Genomic DNA, 18,367 nt, shown 5'->3' on the forward strand with positions numbered 1-18,367 from the left:
TCGAGCCAGAAGATTGCTGTCTAAATGGGCAGAGCACTGCACATCATGTCTGTCAGTGTGCCTGGTGACCTCAGAGCATCTTCCTGGGAGGCCGCCCTTCAGAAGATGAGAGCAGGAAAATGCCAGTGTCAGGTTAAAATTAGACACCAAGATCTTCACAGCGGGGCAATTTTCTCTACCTACAGTGATTCAGTTAGGCCCCTAATGGACTTTGGTAATAAAATCAAAGTATTCAGAGGAACCCAAAGAAGACAGCTGACCAGTTGCTCCAGATCACAGTTATGAACACAGCTGCTGACATTCTTCTGACTTCTGATTACTAAGTTGTTTATGGGAAATAATTGTACATCTGCCACCAGAATTTCTCCCTGTACAATCCTTTCCCTTGACACTTCAACACTTTCACCCTTGTTAGAGACCTTGCAAAAAGTTTTTGACTCAAGCCAGTGACTTCTTGATGCTCCTTAGCATCCATAGCTCTGTAGCTCCTAAGCAATGAAGCACAATAATAGACTTTTTTAAACTATTATCTTTTAATCATTTCATCAGTTCCATTGGAGGACTACCTTCATGATGGCACGCATGGTCATGAAAACAAGCTCAGCCATGCCACTGAACTGTCTGAGAAATAAGCGTCCAGGAGGTTGTCGTTCCCTTGGCATCTGCACTCCCCCACCCACCCACATCCTTCTCTGATTTAGCAACAATCCATGTTCTAGCAGCAGCCTCTGGTAGAGACAGGCAGGGACAAAGATATCACTGAGAGAAACTCATATACAAATATTAATTTGCAGTTAGGAAATAGAAGAGTAGGAGTAAAAGAGCCTGTAGCTAAGTTGGTTGATACTCATTACACAGTGTTGTTGTTGGCATTAACAGGACAGCCATAAGGAATGTTGTTAGCAGGGTTTGAGGGAGTCCTGCCGTGGGTGGATGTTGTATTACACATGATCACAGGATCAGCAATAAAAACTAATTGAAAGAAGTAATTAGATTAAAAAGCTGCCCCTTTGGAAAGAATTGTTTTTATCAATTAGCATTTTACATTTATGTTTTTAATACTTGGCCATTTCCCAAATATATTAAAAATATAATGAGCATCTTTTCTAAGTAGTGATGGAAATTAAATGTGAGCAATGGGGTAGTATTTTGAGTGCAGCATTAATGTTAAGACATTAGCCAGAATGAAACCATGAATAGTTAGACCAGGAGATGTGGGTAGGTGCTTGCGAAAAAACTTTCCTTTCAAAGGTCTTAGTCCCACAAAGATCTGCAGCCACATTGACTCTGTGGTGTGCTGAGGAAGAGGAAGCAATCTACCTACACACAACAAATGCGAGGACAAGGACATATTAGACAGATGACCAGATAAGGGGAAGACTAAGCAGCTGGGGAACAGTTCTGTGGAAGAGGCCCTGGAGGTCTACATGGAGAGCAAGCTGAACAAGAGCCAGCTGTACAGCCTGACAGCAAAGTGGCCAACAAAGCCTGTATGGACAGAAGTGTGGCCAGGAGAGTGACACTTGAGACTGGGGTGATATGGATTAGTCAGAAGGAAGCCAAAAACAGTATTTCCATGGATAAGTAGAAGCTGAAGCAACAGGGGGACTGTACACATGTACCTTATATCTGAGATTGAAATTAAGATGACATTTATGGTGCAGCTTTACATTCTTAGAATTCCAGGAAGGAAATTAACATTTTGGCCTACCACAGTTCCAAAAACAGTGTGGGGTTGGTGCAGCCCAAGATACACTCAGATTTCATCAGTGTTGGCATAAAACCTACTTGATAACTTGTCTTTACTGATGCTGTTGTTTATTTGGTTGTAATTTTTTCTGAGGCAAATTACTTCTACCCTTGTGGTGAAATGCAACCAAAAGAAGGAGTATTGTCACTTACAATCAGTTTTAAATACTGCATACATCACTGTCTGATCAATGATGAATTGAAAATGCCCAATTTTATAAGTAGTATCTTGTTTAATTCAGGGTGCTTTAAGCATGAATAGGTTCCTTGCCCATGCTACTCTTTCTTTGACTTCCCTGACAGTTTTACAGAACTATTATCCAGAGCGTTATTGTGCACAGAATTTGGAAACTCCAGCTTACTAAAGAATAGGAGATTCAGTGAAGTCTGTTCTCATAGGGTGATGTCCTCATGTCACTGGGGTCAGGAGCAAGTGTTCCACTGGTTGTGTGCAACGTTACAGGTCTGTGAAATCTAGAGATTTGTCACTGGGACAAATTCTGTCTGACACACGCAGCACCCCACCCAAGTGCATGACGTGGAAGTCACTTCAGAATTCAAATTGTTAGTGGACATCTGTAGATTCCTGAAGTGAAATGTTTTGTGTGCTGCAGGTGGTTTTGTATAATACTGAATGTGGAGGAGTCCCCAAATGCTTACTGAATTTAGACAGAAGGATTTGCAAATCAGACCACAACCTTGGTATCCAGTTTGCTGGATTCAGAGAAACAGGGCACAGATCCACCTGTTCTTCTGCAGCTAGAGAAGACTCAGATCCTGGGACTATCATTATATTGGAATTGAATGGTTTTCTGTTCTTTTTCCAAAGAATTGGATAAATGTAACTGAATGGTCCAGCACTACTTTATAGTAATAAGGAATATTCTTGGGAAAATATCTCAGGGAACAGCAGGAAATGAATAAAAACATGAATGTGATTTGATAGAAGGAATAAAAATATGGGATTATGAAGCTCTTGGAGATCCACAGTACTTCTCATATTTTCATCTGCTTCTGAAATCTGGTTTAGGGGAGACAAAGTCAAACGAATGAAATGACAACCTCATGGAAGTTTCTAATGTAATTTATAGATTCAAAAGTTAGGAGATAAGTTTCATATATGCAACTCAATTCAAACTCCAAACTTTTAAAGTTGGTATACAATTAATTTTGCAAGCACTAGCAAAAATGAGACTGCCAGGAGATTTCTGAAACTGTACCTTGCAAGCAATTGAAATTCTTGCTCAAAGGATGTCTCTAAAATCTACAATTTATGTACCCTATTTGTCAGGATAGCTTACCATCAGAATAGAATTTGAATATCACCAATCTTTTCAGGAATGCTCCAAAATGCCAGTTTTATCTGTTGGGGTCCTTGTTGAAAGTCAAAGGATCAGGGCCAGAAAGGTAAATTCAAATTAAATCAATGCAGAGTGTCATTTTAGTCCATCTATTTTCCCCCCAACAGATATTAACAGAAAGATTGTCAGTAATTTAAATTGGAATGCGGGCAAAACCTTCATTTCCAGCCATGAAGGAATATGTACTTCTCAGAAACAGAGATTCTTTTTTTTTTTTTCCAAATTGAATGAAAACTATCACTCATGGAGAATATTACACACATCTCATTGGGGTTAAGTACAGTGTTACTGAGAACTTCAATAGGGCTAGAGAGTTTTGTTCTCATAAGCAAACAATGGACAGTTCCTGCCTCTATGCTTGTCTAAATTGGATAACCAACAACAATAAAACCACAAAAAGAAAAAAAAAAAAAACACAACCAAAAATAAGCTTGGGTGACTTTTCAAACACAAATTGTACTTATCTCACTGCTTAGCATGTATCATAGCTGCAGTGAGAGAACAGCACTTGGGTTTACAGGTAAAAGGGTACCTCTGTGCCATTTTTTGCAGTGATTTGAGGCAGTAGAGAATGACAGGTTCTGCATGCCTGTGGTGTACTCAGCCAACATACTCAGGAAGTCTGATAACAACTACGGAAGGAACCTTTGGCACTGGGAGGAGGGCACCCACACCTGCCTTCATGTCAGCTGGATGGTTTGGTTTTGAAGAACAAATTCTCTGAAATAAAACCTCTATTCCTGAGGCAATCACAAATCTTAATTTTACTTCTTTGGAAGGAAGTATGACAGAAGAATATGAAGACAGATAGAAGGAGAGAGTTACTCTGCAGTTACTACAAACATTTGTAGGACCAGAAATGGGTCTTTCCAAACAGGGTGACTAGAAGCCATGGTTGAGGGTAGGGCTAGACTGCAGTATTGCCAGTTCTGTGTGGTCACAGATCAGGTTTCAGAAAACCATGAAGCTGGCTTGAAATCAAAGGGTGTACAAGAAAATATGTATTTGGAGTTCTTTGGGTTTGCATTTTTGGGGGTTATTCTCTATAGTATGTTCTGCTTCACATTTTTATGATCATCTTCAAACATAAGGGAAAGAAGCTTACAGAGCAGAGCTGCTCAATCAATTAATTTTCTGACGCTGACAGCTGGGACTTTGAGGAAAGCTTCCAAATACCATCAAAGAAACCGTGAGGCAGCTAATATTGATACAATGATCCTCTTCACTCCCTTCAGCTGATTTCCATAGGGGAGGCTTTGGATTCCATGCTCTTTCTCTTATTGACTGTGATTTGTCTGTTGACTGTCAGGTAAGGCAGAGGAGGCTATTCAAGCTCTCTTTTCTTGCTAGGATTTTTCTCCTGAAGCCACATGGATATTGTTGTAGGGAACTTTTCCCTTTGCACAAAAGAAACTTAGCACAGGTATGAGTTGACATTCTTCTGTCACTGTAATCAAAGCACGTCTTCCCTACCATTTACAAAACACAGGGGAAAAAATGCTACTGGTCTGCTACCAATTTCCAGACCCACAATCTTGTTAATCTCCTCCACTTGGCAAGAATCACCAGAAATTGAAAGCATCGTGGTGAAAAAGCAGCTCTCAAAAGCTGACTCTTCCACATGCCTGTAATACTTGGCATTTACTTACATTCTGCTTTCATTTTCTTAAGACTGTATATGATTATGCATCCTGTGGTGTCTTAGTCTATTGAATAGCCATTCAATCATCAAAACCTATGTCAGGTTTAGATCAGCAGCATTACCATGATTACTTTATTATTGCAACTTAGCCTTGCAGGCAGCTGAGCAAAATGCCAGATACTAAAATAAACTTTGGATGGTCTCCACCTTCCAGCCTAATAAACCATTATATCTATATACTGTATTCCCCAGTCAATGCAAAACCACTACAGACTCCCCTGGGTAAAAGTCTGGCTCCTCCATAGATCATTATACGCATAATTCAATCATTTCTATAAAATAGCAAAGCCCCTAATTAGCAAAGCCTCCCAGAGGCTTTGTTTCCTGCTACTTGAATTCATGCATTATTAGATACCTTCATATTGTCAACATTCCTCTAAGATTTTAAAGGCAAAATTCATTTTGGGAACTCCTTGCCATAATAAATTGTTGAAGGAATCTGATTACAAGATTTTTTAAAAATAGTGTTAGACTTCTACAAATGAGAATTGCTCTGCATCTATTTTTGTGATGCAAAAAGATTTTTATTTAGAAAGAACAGGTATTTAGCCCCCTGCCTGTTTTATTTTCTGAAAAAAAGCAGAACTCAGATTGAAATATTTTCATGACTGAATATTATTCACTTCAGAAAGAACCACATGAATGCAGAAGAAGCAAAGAGGTGGGATGAAATGGCAGAAGAGTTACTACTAGAGTGACAAACTCCTGTGTGTTGTGTTCTACATATATTAATGAACTGGTAAAAGGGTTGAGTTTTGATAAAACAAAAATTGCAGAGGAAATCATTACATAGTTTACTTAGAAGCCAATGTGACTGAAAACCTTTAGCTTTAAAGGAGACTGGAGAGCACTATTACCTATGAAATATTGAAAATGCAAGGAAATATATTACTGCAAGGAAAACACTCATTCACATTTGTGATTTTAAGTTAGAGCTTTCAGTATAATGAAGATAATTAGATGTATACGTTATAAATGTCTATATTACACACACATTTATACACAATGAAAAATTATAAAGAGCATTTTACTGTCTCCAACAGCCAAGTGAATTACTGAGATGTGGAGAGATCCCTCCATGAAGAGTGCTATCAAAGTTTGGGTTTGTGGTTTTATGCTGAGAAAAGCAAGGAATAAGGAGAAAGGTGATAAGTACTGATGAGAGAAAAAAACAGTTTGAAATATTTGGCTCTTCTTGTGCCTAGCTTGAGTAGAAGGTGATATTCACCAGAATAAAAAGGCAGAAAACCCAAAACAGATAAGAAAAATACTTTTTAACAAAATATTAAATTAGTCCACTGAGATCATTGTCACATGCAGCTGCTGCAGCTGAGAACTAACAAACTATAAATGGGGTAGGCTGTTCATATTGTTATTCAGTTTTATAATGAATAATTTCAAGACTTTCTAGAGTTTTAGAAAACAGCTTTTTCTTTTTTGGGGACTTACAACTATCTTTAAATGTTGAAGAACTGGATGAAACTTATTTCAGTATACAACTGACCTGTTCCTGTGGAACTTCTGAAGATTTTCACTCTTTTGCTGAAGAACCTTTTGCCCCTAGATTGGGTGGGCCTTGATTCTAGCCCTGAAGACCACTTTCTACATACCTATCAAAGTTCCTAAGACTTTATCTAGAGGGTCATTCATTGACTATGGTCCTTCACAGTTGCAACAGGTTTGGATCCTGTGCACAGACCTTAAGGCAGCTAGAATGGCTATAGAGAACCACATGACAAAAAACACTGGGTCATTTTTCTTTAAGTTCCTGCATAGGGAGATGCCAAATCCTTTAAGCACATATAATCAGCAAGAAATTGGCCAGTGGCATGAAGGTAATCCAGAAGTATGAAAGTAGTATGCCCAAGTCACTGCAAGAACCTCGCTGCAGGCCTAGCCTAACCTGGTACAGGAATAAAGCTCTCAGTCCCCAGTGCATTAAAGACATCTTCTTCCAGCAAACTCCTCACAGAAGAGCCCCCAGCCCCAGCTGCCTACAGGTGCCCCCCATTACCTGTGCTGATATTTTGACATGCAGTCTGTAGGCCAGGGAGAGCTGGCTACCCTTGACTCACATAAACAAATAGATCACTGAGGAACTATCCAGTTGGTGCAAATAGCTTTTAAATTTGATTGCTTCACATGAAGTTTCAAAATTTCTTATAAATTCCTTATGGAGTTATATGTTTTGTATTTGAGGGTAAAGAGGATATTTCTGTGTTTCTTGGGAGGAGCTTTTCTATATGGAGAAGGTGATTCAAGACTGGAAAGACATTTCAAGTTTTTTGTAACTCACTACCTGCCAAGTGCTGGCAACTATGAAATGTAATTAAAATGATCCACAAATCTGATCTTTACTGAGGAAAACTTGTTGTGTCCTCCTGGGGACATTGAATGCTCCTGGAACAGCACCACTGACTCTACAAGTGCTACAGCTCTCAGCTTCTTCCTTTGGGGATGTAATCCATGGACTAAAATATAGAGGGATTGTACAGTTTGAACCACTGCGTGAACTCATGTGATTACTGTGAAAGAAGCATAAAGTTACAGGTTGCTGGATGGAAAGCACTTGAGATGAAGACTTTCTAAAGGAAGATTAATGTAGTTCACTTAGTGACTAAAAGTGAAAGAGATCACAGTTTCAGGGATAGATTTCAAAATTTTCAAAGCCTGACTCTCACTTTTACCTCTGTAAAGTACCAGGAACTAAGAGGGTAAGTTCTCCACAATTGCATTTGAGAGCAATATTGCATGTCAGATAAAAAAACTGATCAGGATTAATTAGTAGGTAGGACTGTACGTATCACCACAGTAGCTATCAAGTGGGCTATAGAGATAGCAACATAATGATGGCTTTGGGAAGCAAGTCCATTTTTCTATGCATACATATCTGTGAAATTTGGAACAGATGTTTTACAGTGTTCAATACCTTTTAACAGAGGAAGAGACAAGTATATGAATCAAACCTGATAAACAATGGCTTGCAACTAGAAGCGACGAGGTCGGTGAGTGCTATTCTCTGTGTGAACAGCTGTTCTGAGAGCAGAGCTGCCCCTGTGGGACTAAGGGAACTGGATAGATGAATTCACTGTAAGACTTCTCTCCCCTCAAGAAAAAGAGACCCACCTTTCTTCTGTTAGTGGTGTCTTTGTGATCTGATGCAAAATCTTTTTAAACTTTATGTCTGTTTCTTCCCCTGCAAAATAAAAGATGGGAAGCTGGAAGATTACACTGTTAAGCTGGAAGATTACATAGCTCATGTTTGCTCAGAGCTTGGAAGATAAAAATTACTGTCTGTACCTTGCAGAGAGGTGCTTCCCCTACTCTGGCTGTGTAGTGCAGGTGGGAAGCCAGTGTGTGTCTGGGGCAGAACGCCCCTGCCAGAAAAGCAGTGCAGGGCTCTTGCATGTGACCCTGCTTCTCGCAAGGCCTGGCACTGTACAAGTGGTTCTAACTATCATGCTTTGTATATTTTGGGCTGTGATGTCGCCTGCAGGCAGTTCAAGAGCACTGTGGTAATGCACATTGGCTGCCAGAGCTTCTGTCTCTGGCAGGAAGGGTTAGAGCCCCTCCGAATCCCTTCTTTTTTCCTACCCTGCAGGGCTGCAGTGCTCCATCTGTGTTTCCCTCTCCAGGACAATCACTTCCAGTCTAAATTAGTTGTTGTTTGGTACTCTGTAGTGAGCTCCAGAACTGGTCACTTTGCCCCTTCCTCCCAAATTAGACTCAGAATCTATGGCATCACAGTATTTATTTGATTTCTGCAGTGAGGGCTCCTGCTGCATGTCCAAGAATGCAGTCTGGTTATTCACATTCATAAGAAAATAAACGCTTGCCAGCTGGAAGGCTGCTGCAGACCTGGTGCTATACTTACATATTGCAGTTTTCAATGGTTCTGCTGTGATTATGACTGAAAAACATTTGAAACCGGGTGTTTCCCCCAGTTCGATCAGATACCTGACCAGTGTTCCTGAGCCAGTGAGCTGCATAAGGAAATTTCATGTGGCTGACAGTCACTAATGCAGGACAGCAGTAGGTCTACAGGCCATGCGTAGACAGATGGCAGGAGTGGCTGTCAGGGTTCCCACTGCATAGTGGTGCATTCCACTGGGAGCAAATATTCCCCATGCTGTCTTTTTCAGCAGTTTCATCTAATTTCCCTTTCCCTCTCTCCATTTTCTCTAGGAAGCTTGGAATTCTTGTTGCCCAGGAGCACCCATGGGTGTCTAGCCTGCTCCCATCATCCTGGGGTTGTAACTGAGCTGCTGGGGAGTCACTGGCAGCTGTAGAGCTATGCCTGCCCCTACCATGCTACAAGTACTAAGAGTCCTAGTGACCCCGTATGGGGAAAGTGTTGCACTTAAATTGCTTTGTAAAATGCTTTGCAGAGATGTAAACATTAAGCATTAAGGGAACATTTAACTGTCTTTTTTTTATATGCCTTTAAATGCCTTCATCTGCCTGAGTGTTTCCTCATGTCAGCACTTTTACAGAAGCCAGTGAAATGTTTGCTGGGATGGACAATGAATGCGACCTTGAGTAGGTCATCTATGAGCTGTAAAGAGAAAGAAAATTCTAGATATTTCAAGAATTGTTATGATGAAAATTTCTCTGCTTACATACTTATTTTCAATATTCTTTCATCTCAGGTTTTGGATGAGAAACTTATTTTTGTGAAAGTGCATGCACCTTGGGAAGTGCTGTGCACGTACGCCGAGGTTATGCACATCAAATTGCCTCTGCAGCACAATGACCTGAAAACCCGAGAGTCAGCTTTCAACTGGTTCAGCAGACTCTTCAGGGTGGATGAAAATATCATCAAACCTGAACAAGAGTTTTTCACTGCCCCTTTTCAAAAGGAACTTTTGTCCAGCTTCTATATCCAAGACAAAGACGCATTTTTCAATCCTGCAACTAGAAGCCGAATTGTAAGTCCATGGAGTATTTCTAGCATTTACTATCCCTTTTATCAAATCAGTGTAATTACCTTCACTGAAACACCCTAAGAAATTAAAAATGTTTAGGATGCAATAGTCCTGTCTAATTTATTAAATAGCCTGGGCAATCCAGAAGGAAAACTTTCCTTACATTTGTCCTATTTCTCTTCCACCTGAATTTAAAGGAGGGGTTTGAATGGTTTGTATACCCTGTGCAATTAATTTTGTCTACACTGCTTACTCTTTCATAGCTTGATTGTATATCATTACTTTCAGGTTGCAAGAGACACAAAAATATTTTTCAAATTTCAGGTTCATTTTATCCTGTCCCGTGTGGAATATGCAACAAAAAATAATGTGAAAAAGTTTGGCATTAACAAATTGCTGGACACTGGAATCTACAAAGCAGCATTTCCCCTTCATGATGTAAGTCCAGTGCTTGTAGCTAAAATACACTTTGAAATAGAGGTCTGAACTATATCTAGAGGGGTTTATATCAAAGGATACAAACACTATTCATTGCCTTATTCCTGGACTGGTATTATATCGGCATAGAAGAATAGGACGTGCTTTGGCTAAAGAGATTTTTCTTCCAAAGCACTGTTGGTTAAAAATGCATTTCTCTAAATGGAAAACAACATATTTCACTTGAGAGTTCTTAAAGTTGTATTCTCTGTGAAATGTATTTCAGTAAAGTGCCTGGACTGAGAGGACTGCCATGACACACTGCATTATCAGTTGTAAATCAATGTTTCATTAGTATGAAATTTTCCAATATTAAAATTCCTATCAACATTGTTGATAAAGACGTAGACTACAAATCTCATTTTTGGATGTGTGAAAGTCTTGCACAGTGAAAAACACTCCCTCAGTTCCCAGACATTGCAACATACATGCATGAGACTCAGGTTTCTACAGGAAGACTCTGCCCAGCCAGTCCAATGCTTCACAGGTGATATCAGAGTCTTGCAGAGAAAAGCTTCACTGGTTTGAATTCCACCTTGCAATAATAACAAATCCAGCTTTTGCAACTACACTTCTGAAGCTTTTTAAATTATATCATTTGAAGAAGAAAGTTATACTGAAAATTGTTTTGTATACCAAGGCTAGCAATAGTATAAAAGAAAAAACAAAAAAGAAAATCAAAGATAAAAAATCAGATTTCAGAATATTTGACAAAGAAGAAGCTCCATGTGAGGCTGTGAATGCAATACAGTGAGCAAAGACCGAGGGCTGATTCTCTGTATTCTATCTGTTGCATTACCACAACATCACAACTTGTCACTCTCAGAGCCACCATTCTGTGTCCAAGGTGTGTTCTGTCGAGGAGACATTGAGAGCATGGGAGGTCAGGAATGATAACTGCTTCAGCTGCGTGGACTTGGCTTAAAATATTTAGGAGGCCTCCAAGGTTTTCAAAGAAATTTTTAAGGCAGAATCAAGATAAGCCATGTTTGTTGTAAGTAATCAAAGCTTTACAGGATAGAATTCATATAATTTGTGACTATGTTTTTTTACGGTTTCCTTTTAAAGATTTAAAACCTGCCTTGCAGGCTATTTCTGTCATGGCATGGGGAATTTGGACTCAGTATGACTAGTAATTAATGACAGTCTTTTTATACAATTGAAATTATACATCACAGCTATGCTGAAAATGAAAAGTAGCAGATAGATTTCTACAAACATCACTTGTCTTGTTGCATTACAGATGTAGAATAGAAAAATGTCTCAAATAAAATAGGTTTTATTGAAATAGCTTTTTTAATAGCCTACTAAGAAATACAAATATTATCTCCATGTGAACTCTCTTTTAAATTTAAAACAGAAACTAGAGACACTGGATTTTTCCCTCAGACTTTCCAGCCTGTATTCTAGTACAGTATTATTTTGAAGCAGAGCATGTGTAGCATGTTAAAGCTACTAAAAATCCATTTGAATTCAGTCCTGTTCTCTAATTAGAATGAATCCTTTTTTTATTTTCTATTCCTAAGTGCCAAGACTCTGACATGTGCTTAGATTAAGTTCATGATGAGTCTCTGTTATTTTCAGCTCACATATGTACAGCGTTTCCTTTAGAATTCAGTGCCTTTCTGACAATCTTCTATCTTGAATCCTGGTGTGCTCTCAGAGCTGCCTTCCTGTTCCTTTTCTTGGCATTACTTTTTTGCAGTTAGACTGGTCCAAAAGGCTACTGGTGACTTTAGCTTCATGGTGTAGAGATCATCTGCAGAGATGAGAAATGAGCTGCACTGGTTAGATTAGTGGTATCTTCTCATGCTCTTTCTGTTTTGCAGTCAAGTTTTAGGCACCCGTCAGCTGATCCCAACTGCCCAAGTGAACGGTATCTCCTCTACAGAGAATGGGCTCATCCGAAAAACATTTTCAAAATGCAACCCCTGGATTTCATCAGGTTGGTGTGAGTGGCACTGGACTAATGCAGGGAGAATGAGAAATATATATAAGAAGTCTGTTTTTGGGGATGTCAGAGAGAGACAGCTCACTTCTGTGGGAAGATACATATACCCAGATCAGCTCATGCACGGGAGCGTAATTTGAGATTGGTTTCACGATAAGCTGATTTATAAAAAGGCACCCACTTACAATTTTTCTTTGCAAGGCATGATCTCTTCTCTTTTTCCTTTTTTCCCCCCATTTCTATCCTTTTACAAAAAAATATACAAATTTACAAAAAAAAATACTACTGCAATCCCAAAGTTGAAACCAGAGGACTATTACAATATGGGTTGGCATAAAATGTATGAAATGAAGGGCCATGTGAAACAGAAATGCAAATTTACTTGCATTTCAGAAAAAAAAAAACAACCAAAAAAAACAACCAAAAAAACCCCCCTTTTCTCCTCCACAGGAAATACTATGGAGAGAAAATTGGCATTTACTTTGCTTGGCTGGGCTTTTATACCAATATGCTGACTGTGGCTGCAGTTGTAGGAGTTGGCTGTTTTCTGTATGGATGCCTGACAAAGGACAACTGCACTTGGAGGTACCTGATCAGGCCTGGTTTGAATATCACATGCAATTTTGAACAGTCCTGTACAGAGGGGGATAGCACAGGGTTTGCAAGACACTGCTTAATGAAGGAGGCAAAATTAAAGGCCCTGAGAACAACTGCCATGGTGGATTTGAAGGCAAAGGCATAAAATATGAAATAAATAACAGATATCCATGGACCATTACAGTGATAGACATCCAGGAGTTTGCTATTTCATAATTTTGTTTTTATTTTGCACAAGGTTCACCATACCTAGTGTAGAAACACAAAGAAAAGAGTGACAATCAGAAGTCAATACAAATTGCCATAAGACATAATTTTAACTGTGGTAATCCTTAAACTAGATGCCCAAAGACCTTGATAATTTCTTTCCTCTAATTTGGGAGAATGTAGGAAGAGCAACAGCACAGGGGCCTTCAGCTGCATAGGATCCGTTGGAAGGCAAGGCATAGCCATGACACAGATTCTTTCATCAGAACACAACAAAATTCGATCATGGCAAAATGACCCTTGGAAAAAAAATGCTGGCATTGTGTCAAATGACCTACAGGCCATCCAGGTGTATAACCCCTCATGGAAGGGTGTTCATAATCCATGCTGAAGGGCTATTCCACAGCTCCACTCCTGTGCCCAATTTATACCCATTTAGCTTTTTGCCAGTATTATAATTTAGCTAAACAGCTCAGCTCCCTCCCTGGTGTTTACCCCGTGATGTACACACAGTAAGTAACGGCGTTACCTTGCAGCCTCCACCGTGCTGGGTTAGTAGGTATGAGATGGCAGCTCCTTTGCCACCTCATAGGAGACAGATCTGCCATCCCATGAATCATGGTGGCAGCTCCCCTCTGCACAATTTCCAATCTGATCCTGTTTAGAAGACCACAGGGACTGGGTAGCCCTTTGGGCTTTGAAGCTACTCCTTGTTCTGCTAGGCAGTGTTGCTCCTCCTTCTCCTTCAGACTTGCTACGATAGCATGTGTGAGCATGCAACTGTGGGTTTCCTGCTGAAGACTGTGAGATCTTTTAAGAGCTGTTTTATTTTTGGTGTGGGCAGTTCTGAGAATTACCACCATGTACAAGGGATGGAAATTATTTTCCTCGTGTGTCATCCATTTTTGAGATGAGGACTATGAATGGAAACGGGGATGTATTGCCAGGGTGAGGGGTGGGGGTGGAATTCTTGAGTGCGTATCACTGGTAAATTATTCCTTAATTCCCTGAGATTATTGCACTGTTCTCGTGTATGAAAAAGGACTGAAGAATTTAGTGTTGGTGAGTGACTGACTAGTTTTGTTTTTAGCCAAGAAGTATGTGATCCCAACATAGGAGGTAATATCATAATGTGCCCTCAGTGTGATAAAGTATGTACCTACTGGAACCTCACCATCACTTGTGAATCATCCAAGGTAACTACATTCACAGCCTGTAGACATGCTTTTGAACTTTAGTTGCACTTTCTCTAGTACTTCATATAAAACACTGTTGGTCCTCCATTCATGTCCTGCAGAACTGCTAAAGATGTGCAAATAGTTGTTCCTTTTGATACAGTGACTCAACTTTGAAAAGTAAAAACAACATCATTAATTGCTCCAAACTGATCTAAGACGAAAAATTTAAATTTTTTTACTTCACATAGCTGCTGATATTTGATATGAGAATAAAATGTTATTTTAATTGAAAATTTGTTTCATTTGAGAGTACTTCTTCCTTCTGAGGGAAGGAAAGATTCAGTTAAAGCCTTGGTTCAGTAGCTCTGAATCAATTTTGCTAAGGAAACATTTAAAGCTTGTTTTGACATTTCTAATTTCTGCCTCCTCCCTGTTCAAAGAAGTTGTCTGGATCTATGCCTTGAATTTGATCCATGTTTCCAAGGAGAAGATGGGTACAAGGAGAGGCTGGTGTTGACTGTGACAGAAGCTGTGACACACCCATGTCCTGTTGTCTGCTCTTTCTTCCTGTCAAAAGGAACCTCACCTTCTTTCCCCATTACCTTGTCTCACTAAGATAATGTTAGCCTTTTGTCATTCCTCTCCATAGATTCAGTCCCAAAACTGTGCTTTTTCAGCTATTCATCAAAAACATTTTGCCCAGCTTTAATGTGTTGCATCAGCACACTTAAAGGGTAAAAGAAATAAGAATGCAGGGAAAAGGCTATGATGGGAAAAAAAATGGGTAAATAGTGACCACAGAGGTATTTCATCAGAATGTGGTTTTACTAACTAACTTGTTATCGTGCTTATGAGAACCAGATGTATCCATGGCCTTTTAGTGGCTTTACTAAAAACCCATAATTCTGTACAGAGTTCCCAGACCAGAACCACTGTTTTTCCTCTTTGTATGCAATAGATGGAAGGATGTTTGATAGCAACCATTTTACTACCCCTCATACTGCATATATGGCTTTTATTCTTAATTCTGAACTTTGCATTTAATTTCCTTGATTTACTGGAGGGTGGTGTGCATGGACAGAAATTGAGGAAACACTATCCACAAGAGTTGTTTATGAAACAACATAAAAACTGAAAATCGACATTTTCAGTAAGCAGCTTCTGTTCTGGGTCAGTGTAGAAGAATAAAAATGGTCGGTTATATTTTAAGACTTTTTTTTCTTTTCCACTTTTCCAGAAACTCTGTATATTTGATAGCTTTGGAACACTGGTGTTTGCAGTATTTATGGGAATATGGGGTAAGTAAATTTCAGCAACTGTGGTTTGTTATCTAATTTTGGCCAAGCCTCCAGCATCAGCCAAGAAAACATGGATAAATTTGCACTGACTCAATTTTCTAGCACTTAGACATTCACTGGCAAGTAGTTCCATAGAAAACAAGCACATTCATGGGAACTTATTGTAAGAAAACAAACAATTGTAGACTTAAAAGTGGGTCTTCAGTATCTGTTCTGTTTCAATGACTTGAAGAAAAGTCTGAGGGAAGTGGTTGAGGCTGCCATGTGTTCATCCACCAGGAGCCAGCCACATGCTTAAGAATATCTGTCAGAGAAGCTGGGGTTTTTTCCCAAAGACTTTTGGAGATGCTTGTGCTATTAACAGCTGTGTAACTGCACAAGGCAATTGAAAAATGGTAATTTGTTATGTTTCTCAGGAACTTTTTCCTCCAGTCTTTAAGAAGCTGATTGTAAAAAGTTTAATAGTTACAAGCACTAGATTTATCTTTTAGCAGAGAAAATGTACATGAAACCAGGATGTTTCCAACAGGTGAAAACACTTGGTGTTGTATTCAAGGGATTAGGCAAGGTTTATTTTCCTAGAAACAGTTTATTTACTCATATTAACAGCTTTGTTAACTGGCTTTTATTGCAGTGTCTTATCCAGTAATTACAAAAGTAAATTCCATGTTAGGTCTGTATACAGGGTGCTATAGAGAATGTGACTCATGTAGTATTTTGAATTCATATATAGGCGGACAAGAATGCAAAATTTGCTTTCTTTGTAAAACACATTGTATTTTTATTTCCCTATGACAACCTAAAGTGCTTCAAAATAGCTCTTGCTTTAAAGAAATGTAAGATGAAATGTATCATTTCAAGAAGTTTTCTCTCAAAACATATGCTAGCATCAAAAGATCGGCAGGGGATTCACTAAATTAAAACTTATTAGAAGTTTGATACTAATGTAATCTTCTCCTATCATCTCAAGAGTTAATTTATTGGCAATTTGGTTTTTAATTAAAATTGTTCTTCCTGTTTTGAAGAATGGTTCCAGGAGCAATAATTACAAAGTTAAGTTTCATGGTTATAGAGATGGCTGCAAGGTCTATTAGTATTCTTGTTGTAAGTCCACTATATAAAGAGGTGAATTATATTACAGAAATTCAACCAAAATTGTACTGAATCCAAATGACCCATGGTCCTGGTGTAATTCCAGCTGTAATTTTCATCTTGCTCTATTACTTTTTTAGACCTCCTGGTCCAAAACAATTAAAATAATATTAGACTTTTAGATATATTATTGCATCATTATCATCAATACACTTCTAATAAGTTCTTATTTTTTTGTGTGTATTCCCTTCAAAAATCTTAAAGCACTATGAAACACCAGGGAATTTGGCCTCAGGAGTTAGTCCTTTTTATACATTAATGCTCTGCCAATTCTCCCTTTGATGGTAAAACTAGATTGGCAAAGGTTATGAACAAGAGGCAGCTTCCACTTCACTTGATGCCATCCCTGGGTCCCCTTCCTGAGCAAGATCAGTGAAACCAAGAAATGCTCTGCAATGGAGGCACTTCTTTTCAGGCCTTGGTGACACAGCTTCAGAGGCAGAATACCTGGGCCATCCTGAAGGGTAGTGTTGGGAGACACACAAAAGGGGACACCATTCAATGTGAGGTGAAATGACTGCTTTGATCTCTGATTCTGAAATGTCATTTGTTTCCACTTGTTGAAACAATCTTGCTTCAAAATAAAAGGAAAATGGCAAACCCAGCAGAAGCGCCTTTCCTGCTCTGAAAGACACAACTTGGCTAATAGGGGGCTGGGAGAGATGTACCTGTGTTATGTGCCCTTCTGTCACAGTTAGCACGTGAGGCTATCATCATAGAAGCAGCCCCTGCACTTCTGGGCTCTCCAGAAGCAGCTGAATTTGCAGCTGGAACAAATTAGTATAGCCTGTAGACTCCTGTGATTTGGGTTGGGCAGCAATTAGAGGTTTATTGAAGGCTAACGTCCTCGCTCTGCAGGAGAAAGCAGATGAGACCCTCTGGTCTGCTGCTTGCAATGGCCTTGCTGCTTCTAAGCATGAGGGAGTGGACAAGTGCTTGTGAAAGAGGCCCCTGAATAATCAGGGGAGCAGGGGTTTCTGGGGTTTTGCCTGTGTGCAGATGCCAAGGACATCTCACAGGGAGTTTCCTGGGTTTTAAATGTTTCAGTTTGGGATTTTTCAACCACACCTGATTTTCGAGATAACCTTTAATGTTTGAACTTGTAACTGCATGCTGTTGAGGTTTCATCATTCAGAATGAGGGGCCAAACTAGTAAAAAAACCCCCAATTTTAGGGTTAATTGCTCCCAGACAATGAGAGCAATGAGAGTGCAGTGATTGGCTACTACTCCTCCTGGAAACAGTGCTGCAGAGCCACCCCACTCATTTAATCTGAGACCACACTATCTTCAATAATGAAGCATCCAGGTGTGCCAGGGAGCATGGTACTGACACCCAGCATCCTGAGCTCCTCCCAACCTTCCCATCTGGGTTTGTCATTGCCTCTGCTGCCAGATCTACCTGCATAATGTCTTGGGATAAGGTAATGAGTTTGGCTGGATTTATGTTTCACCATTACCACTTAGGCATCTGTGTACCTGATCCTTCAGTGCTTCCAGCTGTAGGAGCACAGTCCAGGGAAAGAGCTGGCCCAGCCCAGGGAGTTTCTAAGCTTCATGCCATACAAAAAGGGCTGGAGTTTCTTCAGGTTTGTGCTAGCAGAGGAGGAAAGACAGCTGTATTTAAGCAGCTTTACCTGAACAATCATTGTTTTTGTAATCTACAAATTGATAACTTGTCTACACAAAAACTGCAGCGTAAATGAGCATGAGTTCTTCCTTGTGACAATTTTTGGCATACTAAGTTTTGTTTTTCTAGAAGTCCTGCACTT

General features: G+C 39.5%; 1 protein-coding gene across 5 annotated transcripts in view; it reads left to right on the top strand.

The window, feature by feature from the left end:
- The window catches only part of ANO6 (anoctamin 6), a 67,283-nt gene that overhangs the window by 35,154 nt on the left and 13,762 nt on the right, over positions 1 to 18,367 (top strand). For 4 of the 5 annotated variants that reach the window (XM_039570841.1, XM_039570846.1, XM_039570843.1 and 1 more), the window contains 7 exons: positions 7,752 to 7,817; positions 9,462 to 9,740; positions 10,062 to 10,175; positions 12,044 to 12,159; positions 12,616 to 12,750; positions 14,060 to 14,165; positions 15,385 to 15,445. In XM_039570841.1, coding sequence (XP_039426775.1) covers positions 7,752 to 7,817; positions 9,462 to 9,740; positions 10,062 to 10,175; positions 12,044 to 12,159; positions 12,616 to 12,750; positions 14,060 to 14,165; positions 15,385 to 15,445 — 877 coding nt within the window. The remainder of the gene's footprint in view (positions 1 to 7,751; positions 7,818 to 9,461; positions 9,741 to 10,061; positions 10,176 to 12,043; positions 12,160 to 12,615; positions 12,751 to 14,059; positions 14,166 to 15,384; positions 15,446 to 18,367) is intronic. The other variant, XM_039570842.1, reaches the window with a different exon arrangement.

This window comes from Corvus cornix, chromosome 1A (genome assembly GCF_000738735.6).
Source record: "Corvus cornix cornix isolate S_Up_H32 chromosome 1A, ASM73873v5, whole genome shotgun sequence".
Lineage (NCBI taxonomy): Eukaryota > Metazoa > Chordata > Aves > Passeriformes > Corvidae > Corvus > Corvus cornix.